Source organism: Neoarius graeffei, chromosome 22 (genome assembly GCF_027579695.1).
Source record: "Neoarius graeffei isolate fNeoGra1 chromosome 22, fNeoGra1.pri, whole genome shotgun sequence".
Lineage (NCBI taxonomy): Eukaryota > Metazoa > Chordata > Actinopteri > Siluriformes > Ariidae > Neoarius > Neoarius graeffei.
The window spans coordinates 44,279,386-44,300,323 of NC_083590.1; the positions used below are offsets into that span (position 1 = coordinate 44,279,386).

A 20,938-nucleotide genomic window follows, 5' to 3' on the forward strand; every position below is an offset into this window, starting at 1 on the left:
GACCCCTGTCCATCATCGAAAGCATCTACAATGGGCACTTGTGCATCAGAACTGGACTATGGAGCAATGGAAGATGGTGGTCTGGTCTGATGAATAATGTTTTCTTTCTTACCTGGGGAAGAGATGGCACCAGAATGCACTATGGTCAGAAGGCAAGATGGTGGAGACAGTGTGATGCTTTGAGCAATGTTCTGCTGGGAAACCTTGGAACCTGGTATTCATGTGGAAGTTACTTTGACACATACCACCTACCTAAACATTGTTTCAGACCAAGTACACCCCTTCATGGCAATGGTATTCCCTAATAGTAGTGGCCACTTTCAACAGGATAATGCACTGCTACACTACAAAAATTGTTCAGGAATGGTTTGAGGGGCATGACAATGAGTTCAAGGTGTTGACTTGTCCTCCAATTTCCCCAGATCTAAATCTGCTAGAGCATTTGTGGGATGTGCTGGACAAACAAGTCTGATCCATGGAGGCTCCACTTCACAACCAACAGGATCTGCTGCTAATGTCTTGGTGCCAGATACCACATCATAACTTGAGAGGTCTTCTGGAGGCAATACCTTGATGGGTCAGAGCTGTTTTGGCAGCACAACATGGACCTACACAATATTAGGCAGATGGTTTTAATGTTATGGCTGATAAGTTGGTATATTATCTGATAATTAATGAGAAATCTCAGATTCAGTTTATTAGCATATTTGTATATTTATTTTCAATGTCTAGAAATAGACAGAAAGCAGCTTTCTAGAAATATGCATCCCTCCTGATCAAGCCAGAGGCGACAGTGGCAATGAAAACTTTCTGACATGACCTCATTTTTCAAGCTGATATGAACACATTTATTCATAATTGTTCATTGGAATATTAACACAAGAAATTTTGTATTCGTGAAATCTTAGTTCAGGAAAACATTAATATCCTGAGAATTCCTGAGAGTAAAACTAATGTAAACTTTATTTAAACTTACTTAGCTTATTAAGCATATTACTCAGTATTTCCCTTAACTGGAAATTGTAATACTGCAGGATACAAAGGCATTCTATACAATTGTGTACAACCCCGATTCCAAAAAAGTTGGGACAAAGTACAAATTGTAAATAAAAATGGAATGCAATGATGTGGAAGTTTCAAAATTCCATATTTTATTCAGAATAGAACATAGATGACATATCAAATGTTTAAACTGAGAAAATGTATCATTTAAAGAGAAAAATTAGGTGATTTTAAATTTCATGACAATAACACATCTCAAAAAAGTTGGGACAAGGCCATGTTTTCCACTGTGAGACATCCCCTTTTCTCTTTACAACAGTCTGTAAACGTCTGGGGACTGAGGAGACAAGTTGCTCAAGTTTAGGGATAGGAATGTTAACCCATTCTTGTCTAATGTAGGATTCTAGTTGTTCACTGTCTTAGGTCTTTTTTGTCGTATCTTCCGTTTTATGATGTGCTAAATGTTTTCTATGGGTGAAAGATCTGGACTGCAGGCTGGCCAGTTCAGTACCCAGACCCTTCTTCTACACAGCCATGATGCTGTAATTGATGCAGTATGTGGTTTGGCATTGTCATGTTGGAAAATGCAAGGACTTCCCTGAAAGAGACGTCGTCTGGATGGGAGCATATGTTGCTCTAGAACCTGGATATACCTTTCAGCATTGATGGTGTCTTTCCAGATGTGTAAGCTGCCCATGCCACATGCACTAATGCAACCCCATACCATCAGAGATGCAGGCTTCTGAACTGAGCGCTGATAACAACTTGGGTCGTCCTTCTCCTCTTTAGTCCGAATGACACGGCGTCCCTGATTTCCATAAAGAACTTCAAATTTTGATTCGTCTGACCACAGAACAGTTTTCCACTTTGCCACAGTCCATTTTAAATAAGCCTTGGCCCAGAGAAGACGTCTGCGCTTCTGGATCATGTTTAGATATGGCTTCTTCTTTGAACTATAGAGTTTTGGCTGGCAACGGTGGATGGCACGGTGAATTGTGTTCACAGATAATGTTCTCTGGAAATATTCCTGAGCCCATTTTGTGATTTCCAATACAGAAGCATGCCTGTATGTGATGCAGTGCCGTCTAAGTGCCCGAAGATCATGGGCACCCAGTATGGTTTTCCGGCCTTGACCCTTACGCACAGAGATTCTTCCAGATTCTCTGAATCTTTTGATGATATTATGCACTATAGATGATGATATGTTCAAACTCTTTGCAATTTTACACTGTTGAACTCCTTTCTGATATTGCTCCACTATTTGTCGGTGCAGAATTAGGGGGATTGGTGATCCTCTTCCCATCTTTACTTCTGAGAGCCGCTGCCACTCCAAGATGCTCTTTTTATACCCAGTCATGTTAATGACCTATTGCCAATTGACCTAATGAGTTGCAATTTGGTCCTCCAACTGTTCCTTTTTTGTACCTTTAACTTTTCCAGCCTCTTATTGGCCCTGTCCCAACTTTTTTGAGATGTGTTGCTGTCATGAAATTTCAAATGAGCCAATATTTGGCATGAAATTTCAAAATGTCTCGCTTTCGACATTTGATATGTTGTCTATCTTCTATTGTGAATACAATATCAGTTTTTGAGATTTGTAAATTATTGCATTCCGTTTTTATTTACAATTTGTACTTTGTCCCAACTTTTTTGGAATCGGGGTTGTACTTCATACCTTGTAGAAACAGTTTGGTGAAGGCCCACATAAGGGTGTGATGGTCAGGTGTCCATATACTTTTGGCTATATAGTGTATAATTGGTGTAAGTAATTGCAAATGTATATATACACTATGAGGACAACTTTAAATAGCTTTTATTTTAATTTAAATTAATTTATTTCAGTTGCATCAAAAAGTCTATCAAAACAAAGAGCATTTCAACCTAGACTTAAAGACTGCCTGAGATCTGAGCATTTAACTGGAAGGTTTTTGATTGAAGCATGTCAGATTATCACGCATTCAGTTGGCCTGTCAGTTGCCAGCCTCTTATGAGATTGTCTGCTTCTATCTTGAGCATGCTTCATCCACTGCCAGCTTGCTGGGCCTGTCACAGCTTCACCAGACAAACAACTATTCACACCCATGGACAATTTAGAGTAGTCAGTGGGAGGACCATGGAAGGAAACCGGAGCACCCGGAGGAAACCCACGTAGGCACGGGGAGAACATGCAAACTCCATACAAAAAGATCCCAGTAAGCCATGAGGTTTGAACCTGGAACCTTCTTGCTGTGAGGCAATAGTGCTAACCACTGCACCATCATGCCACCATGTCAGATTATAATAGACTAAAAATTCTGGCAGTTACTGTGGGGTGAAACTTTTGTGGGGTGAATGATTCATTAGTCATTAGTAGTATTTTATTTTATAATAAATGCAAAATGTTCCTAGACACTCACTATTCCCAGACACATACAAACTACAGGTACAGGCTGCATTTGATCCACAGCTCTGGGAAGCTGTAAACCTACACAAAATCTACGGCCTTCGACAACAACAATATAATAATAATAATAATAATAATAATAATAATAATAACATATACTGTATCATATATTTATATTTCAAATTAGGATATATTGTACATTAAATATCCATATGGAAATAACATACATTCTATATTATATGTTCACAATGTATAAAATATCACACACATCATTAGCCCAGAAAAAAAGACTAGGACTGTGTACACTCCTGGGGTTGCCCCCCCAAGGTTTATATAGTCTTCTAATGGGAAATAACTAAATTTCAGCAATTATTTTTATCTTAATTAGTTTTATTTATTTGACAAATCAATATACTTTATACACCTAATTGATGTAATAGCATAGGAATTTGTGTATTTTTTTAAACAATTCATTGTAGTTTATCACCATATGACACGAAATTAGTGTCTTCACATGTAGCAGTGATCTTAGCAACCTCTATATGTTGTTTTAAAATATGAAATATGAAAAAAATTAATCATAGTCCATTTCACTGACACAATGATCTCGTGTAAATAATTGAGCTGTGTCTGTTTCTGGCCTCATATGGTGCTGCCTCAGTTATTTCTTGTTAGCAGTATCAGTGGTGAATATGTTCACATTTTGTAGCTGATTTCTTAAGATAAAACTAAAGAACAAGAAGAAGAAGCCTTTAAAACCTGCATTTATCACACGTACACTGAAGCACAGTGAAACGTCTCTTCTTCATTTAACCCATCTGAATCAGTGAACACACACACGCACACACAAGTGAGCAATAAGCACAGACACATACTCAGAGCAGTTGGCAGCTATGCTACAACACCCAGGGAGCAGTTGTGGGTTAGGTGCCTTGCCCAAGGGCACTTCAGCCCAACCTTCAGGCCATGGCTGCCCCATTTTAACCTAACCGCATTTCTTTGAACAATACTGTTGAAATACTGTATGTACATCACCATAGTAACACACATGCAGTACATTGTCAAAGCACCTTTAAATCTAGTAGCATAATGAAGTATGTCATTAATAAATACTATTGTATTTACACCTTGTGTTTAATACAACTAGCAATAAGCAAGATATCAGATTCTTATTGGTGACATAAAAATGTGCAAGCATATATAGTCATGACTTGATTATAAAAAATTGTACATGTATAATTATTTCATGTTATATTTGGTTAACATGCTTAGGTGTTTCTTGAATTGTAATTGGGCTGCTGATAGATTTATCAGGTATCTCCCTCCCTCATTACACATTTGTCTGGCTCCATTCCATTAGTCTATCCGATTACTCTTGCCATTCCCACAGTACATATAATCCCTGTCTTCTCTATATTTCACCCCTCCTCTTTCTCCTTCCCCGATCTGCCTCATACCTCCATATGGACAGTCCCTTTAAGACACCCCCTCCACCCCCTTATTGGATTAGAGCTACCCCTTTTCCCTCTCTTTCTGTAACACAACCCGACAGGCTATTTTTAAACTGAGTGACCAGGATTCACTTCCCCACCTTTCTCTCTCTCTCTCTCTCTCTCTAGCTTTCTTTTATTTCTTATTATATGGTAAGTTTATTTTTATTTTTGTTAGTCATAATTGATTGGTTCCTTTCATGGTTATTCTCAAACTATCTGAATGAAATGGATCAAATTACTAAAATGTATGTTTGTTATTTCCAAAGTTAAGCAAGGTGTTAATGTTACATGACCTTACCCATGGCATCATACACAAGTATCTGGAATTCATGACCACACAGGATAGACTGGATACTCTATTACATGTCACTGCTGATGGGCATTTACTGCATGGACAGCCAGGCACATAAGTTGTCATCACATCACATGACACATAAGCTGTGATGACAATCATCAAATGTAATTTATTATTATTATTATTATTATTATTTAAAGGTACTCTAAGGGTGTTTTCACACTTGGTCCCTTTCAGCCATCTAACCGAACTCAGATCGATGACTCAGCATTTTTTGCGCATATGTGAACACTCCAACCGTACCCAGACCCCTTTAAAGCGAACCGAACTGAGACCACCTCAGGAGGTGGTCTCAGTACGGTTCGCTAAAAATCAACGGTACGGTTCGCCTAATCTGCGCATTGTGAACAAAAAGCGCACCGGGTTCACTTCGCCTTTTTCACTGTAGTTTAACCTTCTTCGTTTGCCGTAGTTGGTCACGTGACTGTAGCAGGGAACCTCAACTTCCTTTTGGAACTTTTTTTTTTTTTTTGCTTTTTTTTTTATTGGAAGTTTCAAAGGTTTACAGAGCATTAAGGCAAATGTATGTCTTTTTTACAGAACCTTGTAGGAACATAGCACACATAGTACACATATCAAGAAATTATAAAACATAAGAGGAAAAAAATAAATAAAATGATAAAAAGAAAGAAAGAAAGAAAGAAAGAAAGAAAGAAAGAAAGAAAGAAAGGAAAAAAAGACACTCGAAAGAAAGTAATGGAGGGGGGGTACATTATAACAAATTGAAGCTGTCTATTATTGATATAAGTTCGTTACTCCTCTTAGTTTTTAAATATCTGACGGATTTACTGTACAAACATAACTCGTTTTTAAAGGAAGGGAAAATGGGGATTGTCTTTATGCATTTGCATTTGTGAATATAATATTTTCCTAAACACGTCACCACACTTATTAAAAGCTCTATGTTTTTGTCTTCGTGTATACACCCATATTTGAGTAGATTCAAGTTTAAAAAAGGAACGGTAGGAATGTTTTCACAGAGCCAGTCACATACATCGTCCCAAAAGGTGTTACTGTATAAACATAAGAAAAATAAATGATCTGTAGTTTCAACATTTTCACAACAAAATATGCAATTCTTCAGCTCTATATTAAATCTGTAGTTAATAAGCTCCCCTGAGGGATATATGTCATTAAATATTTTAAAGTGGAGTTCCTTTGTCTTGGGAGGGATAGGTAGGTTTAAAGTGAGAGTGCGTAGTTTTTTGATAGTGTGTGAATCAATATTTTTAGGATTAAAGTTTTTATATTGGTGATAAGGAAAGAGATAAGAAGTGAACAATCCTCGGATTACTTGGTTAGGTATATCTTTCTTTATGAAGTCGTCCTCACCTACTCTTAAGGCACTAGGAAGGCTAGGGGCAGAAGTGAATTGTTTTGAGTTTTTGGCCATTAATAAAAAGGCAGGAGGGATACATTTCATGAGCCTGTTGTATTGTTGTCGATCACATTGAAAGCCGTGTTTTAAACAGAAGTTATCAAATGATAAGACACTGCCATCCTCATCTAGCAGGTGCATTATCGACCACACGTCCCTCTCCATCCATTCGCTAAAATATATCGATTTGTTTTTGTGAAGAATATATCTGCAGTTCCAGATAGGTGTGTTGTGTGGAGTGAAGTTGTGTTTGTACAGAAGGTTCCAGTAGAGGAGGACTTGAGAATGGAAAGGGGATAGTTTTAAAGGCAACTTCTTTGGGATGAAATCACAGTGCAAGAGAAAAAGAATACCACCAAGTTTTCTAAAGATTTCCCTAGGGACACAATACCAAAAACTGTTGTTGTTAACAAGGAATGATCTTAGCCACTTTATTTTTAATGTGCCGTTGATGCAATCAAAGTCAATTGCCTGCAGTCCACCATCTTCATAACTTTTTACCATGGATGCCTTTCTTAGATAGTGGACTTTCCTTCTCCAAATATAGTCAAAATTTAATTTATTTATGGTTTTAATTACTTTGTCAGAAAAGGATAGAGAACTAGCAGGGTAAATACATCTAGAAATACTTTCCATTTTGGTTATGTAGATTCGACCTAATAGAGATAAGTCCCTATTTAACCACCTATCCAATCTAGATTTACATTCTTCTAATTTGCTCCATAAGTTAAGAGAATCACTTAGAGTTGCATCCTTTGTAATATGCACTCCTAGATATTTAACTGAGGATTTGATGGGAATGCCATAAACCGATGAGAGGAGGGAGTTGTGTATAGCTAGAAGTTCACATTTGTTAAGGTTTAAGTGTAAACCTGAAGCATTTGAAAATAATTTTATAGAGTCTATGGCTTTTGGGACTTGTTCAGGGTTTCTCAGGAATAAAGTGGTGTCGTCGGCTAGCTGGCTTATTTGAAGTTTAGTATTGAAAACATTAATGTGTTCAATTTCTCATCTCATCTCATTATCTCTAGCCACTTTATCCTTCTACAGGGTCGCAGGCAAGCTGGAGCCTATCCCAGCTGACTATGGGCGAAAGGCGGGGTACACCCTGGACAAGTCGCCAGGTCATCACAGGGCTGACACATAGACACAGACAACCATTCACACTCACATTCACACCTACGGTCAATTTAGAGTCACCAGTTAACCTAACCTGCATGTCTTTGGACTGTGGGGGAAACCGGAGCACCCGGAGGAAACCCACGCGGACACGGGGAGAACATGCAAACTCCACACAGAAAGGCCCTCGCCGGCCCTGGGGCTCGAACCCAGGACCTTCTTGCTGTGAGGCGACAGCGCTAACCACTACACCACCGTGCCGCCCGTGTTCAATTTCTGAGTTTTTAATTAGGATGGAAAGCATTTCTGCTGCAATTAGGAATAGATAAGGTGAGATGGGGCACCCTTGTTTTATACCTCTTCTGATAGCGAAACGGGGGGATGTACCTTTTGAAAGAGAAACAGAACTGTTAGTGTCATGGTAGATGCATCTGATTATGTTCCTGAAAAAATCTCCAAACCCACATCTTTTAAGAGCCTGAAAAATGAAAGAGTGTTCGACTGTGTCAAATGCTTTATAGAAATCAAGGAAGAGAATAAAACCATCATCCTGTAGGTAGTTGTTATATTCTAGTAGGTCTAATACTAGACGTACATTGTTGTGTATTGATCTGCCTTTCATAAACCCCGATTGTGTTTCACTGATTATTTGGTGAAGACCATTTTTTAGTCTGTTCGAGAAGATGTGTGTTAATAATTTATAGTCGTTGTTAAGCAGAGTAATTGGTCGCCAGTTTTCAAGGTATTTTCCATCTTTACCAGGTTTGGGAATAAGTACTATTACACCTTGTTTCATGGTGTGTGGGAGTGACAAGTTAGCAATAACTTCATTCAGAGTATAAAACAAAATGTGTTTGATATCCTCCCAGAAGTGTTTGTAGAAGTTTGCTGTGAGGCCGTCTGAACCTGGTGAACGGTCTGGTATTAAACATTGCATAGCCTTTTCTAATTCTTCACGTGATAGAGGTGCATCGCAACTTAATTTGAAATCTTCTGAGATAAGTGGGATGTATTCTTTTATTTTGTCAAAAAAAGTGTTGGCTGCCTCTGGTGAAAAATTGCTGGAGTATAATGAGTTAAAGAAGGTGAAGACCTCTTTTGCTATAGTTTTGGGGTCAGAACATTCAGTGCCATTTATTAACAATGTTTCTAAATTGTTTTTTTCTTGTCGTGCCTGTTCTAACCTGCAAAAATAAGCAGAGTTCCTCTCCCCTTCCTCTATCCATTTAGCTCTTGATCTGATATAAGCCCCTTTGGCTTTTTTGGTGTAGAAGTCATCAAGTTTAGTTTGCAAGTTAAGTAGTTTCCTTTTGTCAGAATCAGAGATAGTGGGTTTGTTGCAGCATAGATAAATTTCCCTTAACAGTTCGTTCTCCACTAGCTGAGTGGAGTGTTTTAGTTGTTTGCTGAATGATATAGAGAAGTTTCTTATCTTGAATTTGATATATTCCCATTTTGATGTAAAAGAAGAAAAGCTATCATCCTCAGAGATGTCTTTGATAATACTCCTTATCCCCATGCAAAATACTTCAGAATTCAAAAGATCAGCATTGAATTTCCAGTAACCCCTGTTGCGTTTGGCAGTGTTGGAAGGTTTCAATAGTAAACTTATGAGACAATGGTCTGATAGAGGAGCAGCAGAGATTGAGCAATCACTAACAAGTTCTTTTAAGCAGTCAGAGATGAGCCAGAAATCAATTCTGGATCTGCTTGACCCGTCTGGCTTAAACCAAGAAAAGTCTTTTTGATCTTGATGTAAGATACGCCAAGGATCGATCAAATTGTGAAGGTTGCAGAAATTATACAGATGAGGATTATAATGGTGGTTAACAAATTTGGTGGGACAGCGATCTAACCATTCATTACATACCATGTTAAAGTCACCCCCCAGCAGTACATTGTCTGTTGGGTAAGTAAGTTTCAGTTCCTTAATAATATCGTTGATATCAGAGAGTAGTTCCTTGTTTTGTGTTAAGTTGTTGTGACCATAGATGTTTCCCAAAATAATAAAGGAATGTTTGATAGACAAAACACAAACGATCCAGTGTCCATCTGAGCCTTTTCTGGTGGTGAGAATTTTCCCAGGGAAGTTGTGCAGGAGGATAGCTGTACCAGCAGAGCGATTGGTACCATGTCCAAAAATTATTTTATCTCCCCATTGGTTGGACCAGAATTTTTCATCAGTCTTTATAGAGTGAGTCTCTTGTAGTAAAACAATGTGTGATTTCTTATTTTTACAAAAAAGAAAGACAGCTTTTCTTTTGACACTGTCTCTTAGTCCCCTTGCATTAAAAGAAATTAACTTAAAATCTTCTTTGATAGAAAACATTAATTGGACGGAAAAAAAAGAACAGAACAGTACTAAAGAGAGAGAGAGTGAAACTCTGAACTTTGAAGAAAACTTCAGGGAGTAACAGGAATAAACCTCGCCTGTAGGTTCCTAGGCAATAATGAACTGAACCCCTTACAAGTGGTCAATTTAAACATGTCCCTCTATACGTTACCAACTTCGGTGACCTCAATGGCACTCCCGTTTATGTAGCCAATCGGACCTTTGTAGTAGGCTCGCTGACCAGCTTCTCTTGCTGCCTTGATCTTTGGCCACACAGCCTCTCTCGCCTCCTTGTCCTCCGGGAGAAGGTGTTCAGCGAACGCGATGCTGAGCTTCGAGCACACTGCAGAGCCTTTTGAGAGGCGCCACAGCTCATCCCTGAAGTGTCGCATTGTGAATTGTATGATGATGTGCCTGTTTTTGTTCTTCTGCTTTTGGCCCAAGCGGTGCACCGAGTCGATGACAAAGTTGATTTTTTCCTTCCATTCTGGAATGATCTGCATGATGATGTGGGACACCTGTTCACGAGTGTCTTCGTTGTCCTTTTCCTTTAGCCCGCGTAGTTTCAGATTCCAACGACGCTTATAACGCGCCAACTCCAAAACCCTCTCTCGGAGGTCGGCGTTTTCTTTTGCCAAATTTGTAATCTGTTTTTGAACAGCAACGTTTTCTGCTTTGCATATTTCGATTTCTTTAGCATTAAATTCAACACTTTTAGTTACTTCTGATATCATTGTGGTGTTTTCTTTCAGTTGCAAGTTCATTTCTTTTAGCATGGCATAGAGGTTGTTTACTGCAGCCAGTATGGTAGCATTGGATACCTCGGTTTCAGTATCAACTGTGGACTCACGTATTTTCATTTTCTTCGCGTCAACTGCAGGCTTGGTTGGTGTCTCGGGTAAAGGACGGGAGTTCTTCGTGGCTGCAGACTCCATGTCTTCCACAGGTGCAGTCACGTTGCCGCAGTAGTCGTGCAGGGCTAGTGCTGAGGCACCTGCCGCCTCGGTCTTCTCAGACGTGATTTCCATGGTCAGAATGACAGCAAATAGGATAAAAGAGGAAAAAAATATGATGGGCTAAACCTTAAAGCTCAGTGGGTCTAATTTCCGTAACTAGAGGGACTTGTTTTGCTTAGGTTTGGGGCATGAATCACTCCGTGTTCGGAGTGAAGTGTGTGCTTAGTTCGCCATCTTCTTCCTTTTGGAACTTACCACAGCCGCTTTACAGTTCTCTGAACTTACTGACTGACGAGTCGGCCACAATAATATAACTATATTATAAATAAATATTTATTAATAAATATATAATATAATAAATTTATTTTCCTTAATCTGCACTATTTTGATCAAAGAATACAGCAGGGCAAGCATGGCAGCAGACATTTTGATTCAAGAGAAAATTACCCAGAATTCCGTGCACTGGGGGTCTGAGGGCTCTAGAGGACCTGGTGTGAACAGAAAGAGGACTGAGGCCCCATCAAAGCTTAACTGGACCAGAAAGAGAACCCAGTCCTCTTTGTAATAAATTCACAGTGTGAACACAAAAAGAACTGAGTTCTTTTTCTGTTGGTCCACTTTTTGGTCCACTTAAAGAGGACTGAGTCTGGTTCCTTTAAAGGGGACCAGGTGTGAAAACACCCTAAAACAGTCTGAAAAGGTCCTCAACATTTAAGTTGAAGTTGTTTGCCAATTATATATATATATATATATATATATATATATATATATATATATATATTTTTTTTTTTTTAGTTATATGCACTTACCGGCCACTTTATTAGGTATACCCATCCACCTGATGTTATATTATGGCAGTTTTCTAATCAGCCAATCTGTTGACAGCAGCACAATGCATAAAATCATGCAGACACAAATCAAGAGCTTCAGTTAATGTTCACTTCAAACATCAGAATAGGAAAACTTGTCATCTCTGTGACTTTCACTGCAATGTGGGTGTTGGTGCCAGATGGACTGGTTTGAGTATTTCAGAAACTGCTGATCTCCTGGGGTTTTCACACAATGGTCTCTAGAGTTTACACAGAATGGTGCAAAAAAAACAAAAACAGTGAGTAGGCAACAGTTCTGTGGGTGGAAATGCCTTGTTGATAAGAGAGGTCAGAGGAAAATGGTCAGATTGGTTTGACCTGCCCGGAAGGATATAGTAACTCATAGAATCACTCTTTACAACCATGGTGAGCAGAAAAACACATCTCAGCGTGCAACAGCAGAAGACCACGTTAGGTTCCACTCCTGCCAGCCATATATACCTCTGGGTGATAAACCAGCCAGCCCAGGGAAGATGATCAGTTGAATAGTTTCCAAACACACACACACATGGTAAACTCATACTATTGCAGATCTCTTTCTCTCTCTCTCTCTCTGTCTCTCTCTCTCTCTCTCTCTCACACACACACACACACACACACACACACACACACACACACACACACACACACACACATCAAAAGAGTCCCAGATGTTCTGGAATACTCAGAGCCAAGTGCATCACCCTCGTGACTAAGTGATCAGGTTCACCCTTCACACAACAGCATATGTTTATATTTGTCTGTGCATATAAAGTAACATGTCAGTGTAGATTCAAGCATTTTACAGCTAGATCGAACAACATGCAACATTTAAAACACTCAAATACTGTAAAAAAAATTAAATGGCAGATTATTACATATGTGAATAGAAAGGTAAGCAATGGGGCTGATCACAGACCAATTTGGATGAATAATAAACAGAGAACTCAAGTACAGCACATAATGTTACCATAAAGATCTACTCAACACAGTCACCTGTTGATAGACCAATGCTATGCTTTTCAGCGTTGAACTCACTGGCTTAGTCAAGGTTTCACTGCAGCTAAAGAAATGTGCCATGTCATGCAGAAATTCATTATGTCACCTCAAACCATGATTTCCAAAGAGTGAAAAAGAATAAACCATAGTACAGCAAAGAATATCAGTACAAGACAGCAAACCACACACCAAACTACCATGTAAGAGAGGCTGGTTAAAGTTTGAGAGGATAAAGGACATGGAGAATGAGCAAAGAGAGTGAGAAGTTGCGACAAACCAGGGTCTGTTGGTATCTCAGAGCCTTCCTTTGCGATGCATCTGCGGCCATTGACACACTGTCACTGGCCCAAAAATAAACTGTGCGTCTGTCTCAGCATTCCCACCCTGGAGTGGTGTAGTCTCAGGGAGAGTGAGTGCACTTTTACAAAGACACTGTCTCACATGTACACACACCATGTATATAGCCATCAAACTTTCAAATACACAACTTCTCAAATGACAAAAACAGAGCTAGGTGTTTGTGCATAAGGATATAAGACAGACATTAGTATATTGATTAAGATGCATTACATGGATTTGAGACACAACTTCAATCCCTGCTTCTTCCTGGGTGTTAATACTGGCTTATACAGTTGCCCCAAACAATACATAAAAATTTTGATCACCTGTTAATTTGGTGGCCTTGTAAACACTCCACCTCTGAACTGCTTGGAAGAAGTAGCCAAGACATAAAACAGCCACTTCTAAAACTACTATGGGAAACAACTATTGTTACACAAGATTTGGTAAGAATAAGCAACAGAATCCAAATCTTTCTATTAACTATGTACATGTCTCATGGGTATGGTTAAATGGTACTGTGTGATTGATGTCAAAAGTGTGACATTTGAAGGATTTGTAAGACTCATGCCATGGGGAAGAAGCTGGTTATGCGATTAGTTGGAGTCTTACATTTTGCTGAAAGAGAAGCAGTGAAAACAAGAGTGAGGGGAAAAGCATGAGGGGTTGGCTATAATTTGTGCTTATGTTAAAAAGAACAGGTCTTTGAGGGGTAGAAGCCTACAAGAAGTCATCATTGCACATTACAATATTAAGGTTAGGGTACCTCCAAATTGGTCACTGTCACACTGGTGGAGAAAGTAACTTTATCTTGGTTAATGGACTGTGAGCTGGTTAGCTTTGCAGATTTGTTGCTTGTTGGTAAACAGAAGAAATGCAAATGCCTGCCTTCAAATATGAATGGTACTTGATTTACTGCATGAGGTTAGGCTCCCATCACCACCTCCAGAAAGACATGAATATAACTTCAGCACCACGGCCAGCAACGACATGCGCACGTGGATAGCCACCATAACAATAACAAATGCACGTGTTGCTGAGGCGGAGTTGGTTTCATGGCTGGAGGGTGATCAACTCATTGTCTGTCTGTCTGCTCTCTACTAAAAGAGACAACTTGCACTGTGAAAGCTAGTGTGTCCCTCTCTCTCAATCTGTCTCCTTTCATAGATTTTCATGAGGATGAACACCCTCCATCCTGGCACTGAACCTGTGACCTCAATGCACCTTATGCACAAGGCACAAGAGAGCCTGGAGGAATAAACTAGCCTAGTGTCTGATTAAGCACTGCCTCCCTGCACCCTAGTGCCCTGGTGAATGTGCCAATATTAGGTGTCAAAGGGTGGGAAGTCCCTAAAAGCCAGATAAGTAATTCTTCTGGCCTTCATGGTTGGTGATGGCAGTAGAGAAGGCCAAGTATTCTTGAAGACATCACTAAAGCTAATACACACTACCCTAAAGCATTTGCTCCATTGTTTTTTCTTGAGAACTGTGACAAAATAGGCTTTGAATTTATGACAACAAAATAAGTATTTTTTTCAGAGATCCAGGGTCCCTGGTTGGATCCCAATTTCTGTTTACTGCCTTTGAGGGGTTTTGCATGTTCTGCCTGTGTTTGTGTGGGTTTCCTTAAGGTTTTCTTGCTTTCTTCCATGCCCAAAAACATGTCAGTAGGAGGATTGACTGTTCTAAATTTCCCCAGGGTGTGTGTGTGTGAGTGAGTGAGTGCATGTGTGCCCTCCTAGGGTGTCCTCCTGCCTGGCATCCATGGTCTGGCTCAACCAACCAACCTTGGTTAACCTTTACTGAAGATGAGTGAATGAACAAATGAGTGTATAATATTGTTGAATTGATGCTGCAATATTTTTTTAAATGTGTATAGTGCTTTAAGCAATAGACCTTGTGAAAAACATCTTTAGCTCTAGGTTTATATCTAGTGCCCTCATGAACAAGCCAGAGGCAAGAGAGGCAAGAAAATACTACCCCTGTGTAACAACTTTCGAACTTATGGGGGAACAAAGGAACTGGAAACAGGCTTCAGAACAGGTGAGTTATTTTTTATTGGCACACTTTTCAGTGACTTTCCACAACACAAACACACTAAACACACATGTGATGGGGAGACGCTGCTCTCTCTCTCTCTCTCTCTCTCTCTCTCTCTCTCTCTCTCTCTCTCTCTCGTAACTGACTGTCTGAAAGACACACAGAGACACAGGTTAATAGACAGCCAGTAACTTGACACAGGTGCACCTCATCACATATCATCTGCTGGTTCAACCTGCCTCCTCATCATTCACAGCTGGCGCTTGACCATGCCCCCGCTGCCACATACCCCTAGCACCTGATTCAGGCCTGGGAGCTGTCTGGCCTGCCGCTGACTCCCACCCCCTGGCAGAAGAGGTAATTTACCACCACCATCTGTGCCCCCAGCCTGTGGACCACCTCGAATTTAAAGGGCTGAAGGGCCACATACCAATGAGTGATCCATGTGTTGGCATCCTTCATACGGTGGAGCCATTGGAGCAGGGCATGGTCGGAACAGAGGGTGAATGGGCGTCCTAGCAGGTAGTAGCGGAGAGTGAGGACTGCCCACTTGATGGCCAGACACTCCTTCTCTATTGTGCTGTTCTCTGACTTTCGCATGGAGAGCTTGCAGCTTACAAGCATCAGATGCTCCTCCACCACCACCTGGGACAAAATGGCCCCCAGCCCTCTGTCCAATGTGTCGGTCTGTAAAACAAAAGGGAGAGAAAAGTCAGGAGAATGCAATAGCGGGCCCCCACACAAAGCCACCTTTACCTGAGCAAAAGCCCATTCATATGGTTCCGTCCACTGGACCAGATCTGGCACCCCCTTTTTAGTCAGGTCAGTCAGCGGGCTGGTGATGTCCAAAAAGTTAGGCACGAACCACCTATAATAGCCAGCCAGCCCCAGCAACTGCCTCACCCCACTTTTGGTCTTAGGTCACGGGCAGGCCACAATCACTGAAATCTTATCAATTTGGGGATGCACCTGCCCATGACCCAAGTGGAAGCCCAGATATCATACTTCCACACAACCAATTGCACACTTCTTTGGGTTTGCTGTGAGCCCAGCACACCTCAGCAACTTCAGAACCACCCTCAGATGTTGTAGGTGCCGCTCCCAATCATTACTATAAATGATTATATCATCTAAGTAGGCTGCTGCAAATGCATTGTGAGGATGGAGAATTCAGTCCATGAGATGCTGAAACATCCCTGGAGCCCCAAACAACCCAAAAGGAAAGGTGACAAATTGGTGTAAACCAAACAGAGTGGAAAAGGACATTTTCTTGTGGGATAATGGAGTCAAGGGAATCTGCCAATATCCCTTTGTCAAATCTAGTGTAGAGTAAAAGTGACCCGCATCTAACTGATCAAGTAGTTCATCAATGCGATGCATCGGATATGCGTCAAATTTAGACACTGCGTTGACTTTTCCACATAGAACCGGACCAACCTGTTGGTCTTGGGACCCAAAACCACCAGGCTGCTCCAGTTGCTGTGCGACTCCCATCTTAAGCATAGCCTGAAGTTCATCCCAAACCACATTTTTCTTGTGTTTGGGGAGCCGATATGGGCAGTTGCGCACCACCACCCCTGGGGGAGTCTCAATGTAATGTTCTATGAGGTTAGTGCAACCAGGGAGGGACAAGAACACATTGGAGAATTTCTCCTGCAACCTAATTACCTGTACTCTCTGGGACGGTGAGAGGTGGTCTCCACAGGGGACCGGAGTGAATTGGGCCACACTTTTTGAACTTACCTTCGGTCCCAGCTCTGCCCTTTCTGGAACTACTGTGGCCAGAGCCACAGGAACCTCCTCTCTACATGGTTTCAGGAGATTGAGGTGGTAAATTTGACGTGTCGCCCCTATCTGACCATTTGACCTCATAGTTGACCTCCTCAATTCACCGTGTGACCTCAAAGGGCCCTTGCCACTTGGTGAGCAATTTGGAACTTGAGGTGGGCAGTAAAATGAGGACTTTGTCTCCCAGTGCAAATTCCCTTAGCCCTGCCCCTCTGTTGTATAGGTGAGATTGATGTTCTTGGGCCTGTAGCAAATTCTCCAGCATTATGTGACTCAGTGCATGGAGTTTTGCTCTCAGGTCAAGAATGTACTGAATTTCATTTTTACTTTGAGAAGGTCCCTCCTCCCAATTTTCTTTAATGATGTCTAAAGGCCTCTGCATGCTCGTGCGACAAGGCTTTCGCAGATAGCTTTTCGCAGACAGTTGTAATTGATTGTTGAGCGGGGATAATAGGCGTGCACGATGTTATTCACCGGCACAACGCAAGGGGGCGCGAAGTCGCTAGGAGTAGTTGGTGGGTGTGGTTAGTGGAGTGTTTATCCTCCGGTTACTTATAATGACTAGAACTTTTTTTTTTTATAATGACTAGAACTGGAGTCGTATAGATGTACGTACTTCCTCAATCAACCGCTCTTCGTGCTGCTCCATCTTCGCTCGTGTTTTTAAAAATGCCGGTCGTGAAAACAAACCAAACCGGGAAAGTAGGGAAGCAGAAGTGCGTGTACAGCAGATGTAGAGTGGACCAATCAGAGCCCTCTTGTCTGTGGCACTGTCTGCGAGGCTTCTGTGGTGGTCACAATTTTTGGGAGGTGCGCGCAGAGCGTCTGCGAAGGTGGGGGGGGCTACGCAGACACTGTCTGCGACGCTATCCACAAGGACTGGGTTGTCAGCATAAATTGGCCTTAAGACACCACAGGGCTTGCGTCCATACAGCAATTCAAAAGGGGAAAACCTGGTGGAGGCTTGTGGGACCTCACACACTGCAAACAACAGAGGGTCGAGCCACCTGTCCCAATTTTTAGGATCCCTGTGAACAAACTTACAAATCATGTTCTTAAGTATTTGGTTAAATCGTTTGACCAGTTCATCCGTTTGTGGATGATAAACACTAGTACTAATCGATTTAATCCCCAATAATTCATATAATTCGCGAAGTGTGTGTGACATGAAAGTAGTGCCTTGATCAGTCAGGATTTCTTTTAGAATCCCAATTCAGGAGATAATGTGGAAGAGTGCCTCCGCAACACTGTGGGCTGAGATAATGCAGAGAGGCACTGCTTCCGGGTATTGCGTTGCATAATCCACAATGACTAATACAAAGCAATACCTGCATGCAGATCGATCTAATGGCCTGATGAGATCCATGTCAATTATTTCGAAGGGGATCTCGATCAATGGGAGGGGGCACAATGGTGCTTTTGGTGTGGCCACTGGATTCACCACCTGGCATTCACTACATGCTGCATACCACCTGCGGACATTGGCGTGAATCCCTGGCCAATAGAAACAGGCCATGAGACTATTCAGTGTTTTATCCTGCCCCAAATGCCCAGCCATAGGATTAAGATGAGCCGCATGGAATAAAAGTTCCCTATGGCTCTTTGGGACCAACAACTGTGCTATCTTTTATTTTGTTTGAGTGTCCTGCGTCACTCTATACAACCTATCCTTAATACTCAAAAAGTATGGGAAGGAAAGTGCAATGTTAGGCTGGAGGATTTGACCATCAATTACTTTCACTTGATCAAAGGCATGTCTCAAAGACTCATCATGTACCTGCTCCAATGGGAAGTCCCCTAAGGGATTCCCCAAAGAGAGAGGAGAGCTCTCCTCACTCTTTGTGTCATCATGATGCGGAGCTGACACAGACGTGCCCAAGACCGCCTCCCCACCCAACGTTGCAGCGGGATTCCCCCGTGATGTGCTACTGCAGGACTCACCCACTACTATCTGTTTCATTAATATTTTAAACCCTGGCCAATCAGTTCCTGAGATCAGTGGATAGGCTTGGCTTGGACTAACCGCCACCTCTACATTATGCTTTTCTCCCCGGAAATGAATCGTGATGAGCATTAATGGATATTTGTGTATATCTCCATGCAAACATTTAACCTTAACCAAACGTGCATTTCCCAGTGCCCCGCACTGAGTCAGGCTTTGATGTATGGAGGTCTGATTACAACCTGAATCCACCAAAGCCTGATGTGTACCCACTTGAATACTCACAGCTATCCTGTACACCCCCACTCAATCAGGGGAAGCCTGAAGCACATCAGCGATGCGAACCAGTAACCCTGCCTCCTTGTGGAAGTGCTGATTCCCCACCTTCCCTCTGCACTTACAGTTGGACTGCCTCCTCCAACAATATTGGTGGGTGACACCAGATCAACGCTGACGTTCCACTCGGCAACAAACTGCTCCAGTGTCATTTGCTCAATGACGGCTTTGACATCGCCCTCACTGGCCAACAGCCACTGCCAGCAGGGATCTCTGAGCTGTTGCGCAAACGCGAACAGCCGGCCCACTTTGCCATAATCCAGCAAGAGGAAGCGCTGGCATTGCGCCTCATGGTCACAGCTGACCCGCTGTAGGATGGCTCACTTCAGGTGGGGGTACTCCAGCATGTTAGTGGCCAGGAGTTGTTGAGCTGTGAGCTGGGCTTCCCCCGAAAGGAGCGGCAGTAGGCTAGCCACCCACTGAGAGGTTGGCCACGAGCTTGCCTCTGCGACACACTCAAACAGCTTGAGGAAGGCATTGGGGTCATCCTGCGGCCCCATCTTCACCAGCTGGATGGCCACGCTGGCTGCAGGAATGACTGCTGGAGCACCTGCAGACCAGATCCAGCTCCTTATTGCCTGCCAGTCCTCTGCCTGGGCTTCGAGCAGAGCCTGGACGCGCCGGCCCTGATCTACTGTCAGTGTAATGAGGGCATGCTGCTGGTGCTGGATGTCGTCAGCGAGCTTTTGGAGGAGCGCTGTGACTGGTTCAGATCCCATGGCGGCATACATTCCTCAGTCTCAGGTTTCGGCACCAGTGTAACAACTCTCAAACTTATGGAGTAGCAGAGGAACTGGAAACAGGTTTCAGAACAGGTGAGTTCTTTTTTTATTGGTACACTTTTCAATGACTTTCCATGACAAACACACTAAATACACATGCGACGGGGAGACGCTGCTCTCTCTCTCTCGTACCTGACTGTCTGAAAGACACACAGAGACACAGGTTAATAGACAGCCAGTAATTTGACACAGGTGCACCTCATCACATGTTACCTGCTGGTTCAACCTGCCTCCTCACTGTTCACAGCTGATGCTCCACCATGCCCCCGCTGCCACACCCTGGGACAGGGAAACCCTGGCTAGTGGCATTTCGATAAATAACATCATACAGTGAAAAGGCAAACAATATGTCAAAATATATTGGATATTAGATTTGAGCATATTGTGAATATGACAGCTTATCATTTGTAGTGGTTTACAGCTTCACAGTATCCAGGTGAGTGCAGAAGGAGAGAAGTGCTAGTGTCTAGGGTTTGATGTTTCCAGATATGATGATACAGAGCAACTGGAAGGTAAATCAAAAGTTCAAATAACTCTAAGATGAAGACACAGGAGGACCAGAAGCAGTGCTGTCTTAGTCCAGAGGGCGAAAAAACCTACAGCATGTCTCAGACAAGCCTGGAAGAATGACATCAGAAGAAATTTACCAGAAACTTGCATTGGCATCACAATGGGCAGTTGAAATCACAGTATAATCAGGATTTTTGGCAGATCTTGTGATGGCAGCAAAAATAAAAGGGAAAGCCAGTAGGTAGTACAAGCATTAAGGAGGCCTTGGACATCAAAGACTTACAATGCCACCAACAACAAACCTGTGCTGTTATATTAGGTACATAGCGCAACAAC

At 41.9% G+C, this 20,938-nt stretch overlaps 1 protein-coding gene across 1 annotated transcript in view; it reads right to left on the reverse strand.

The window, feature by feature from the left end:
• clcn1a (chloride channel, voltage-sensitive 1a) overlaps positions 1–11,090 on the reverse strand; it is a 72,150-nt gene extending 61,060 nt beyond the window's left edge. Inside the window, exon 1 of the mRNA XM_060903949.1 lies at positions 10,239–11,090. Within this exon, the coding sequence (XP_060759932.1) occupies positions 10,239–11,090 (852 nt within the window). The remainder of the gene's footprint in view (positions 1–10,238) is intronic.
• Positions 11,091–20,938: the final 9,848 nt, after the last annotated feature.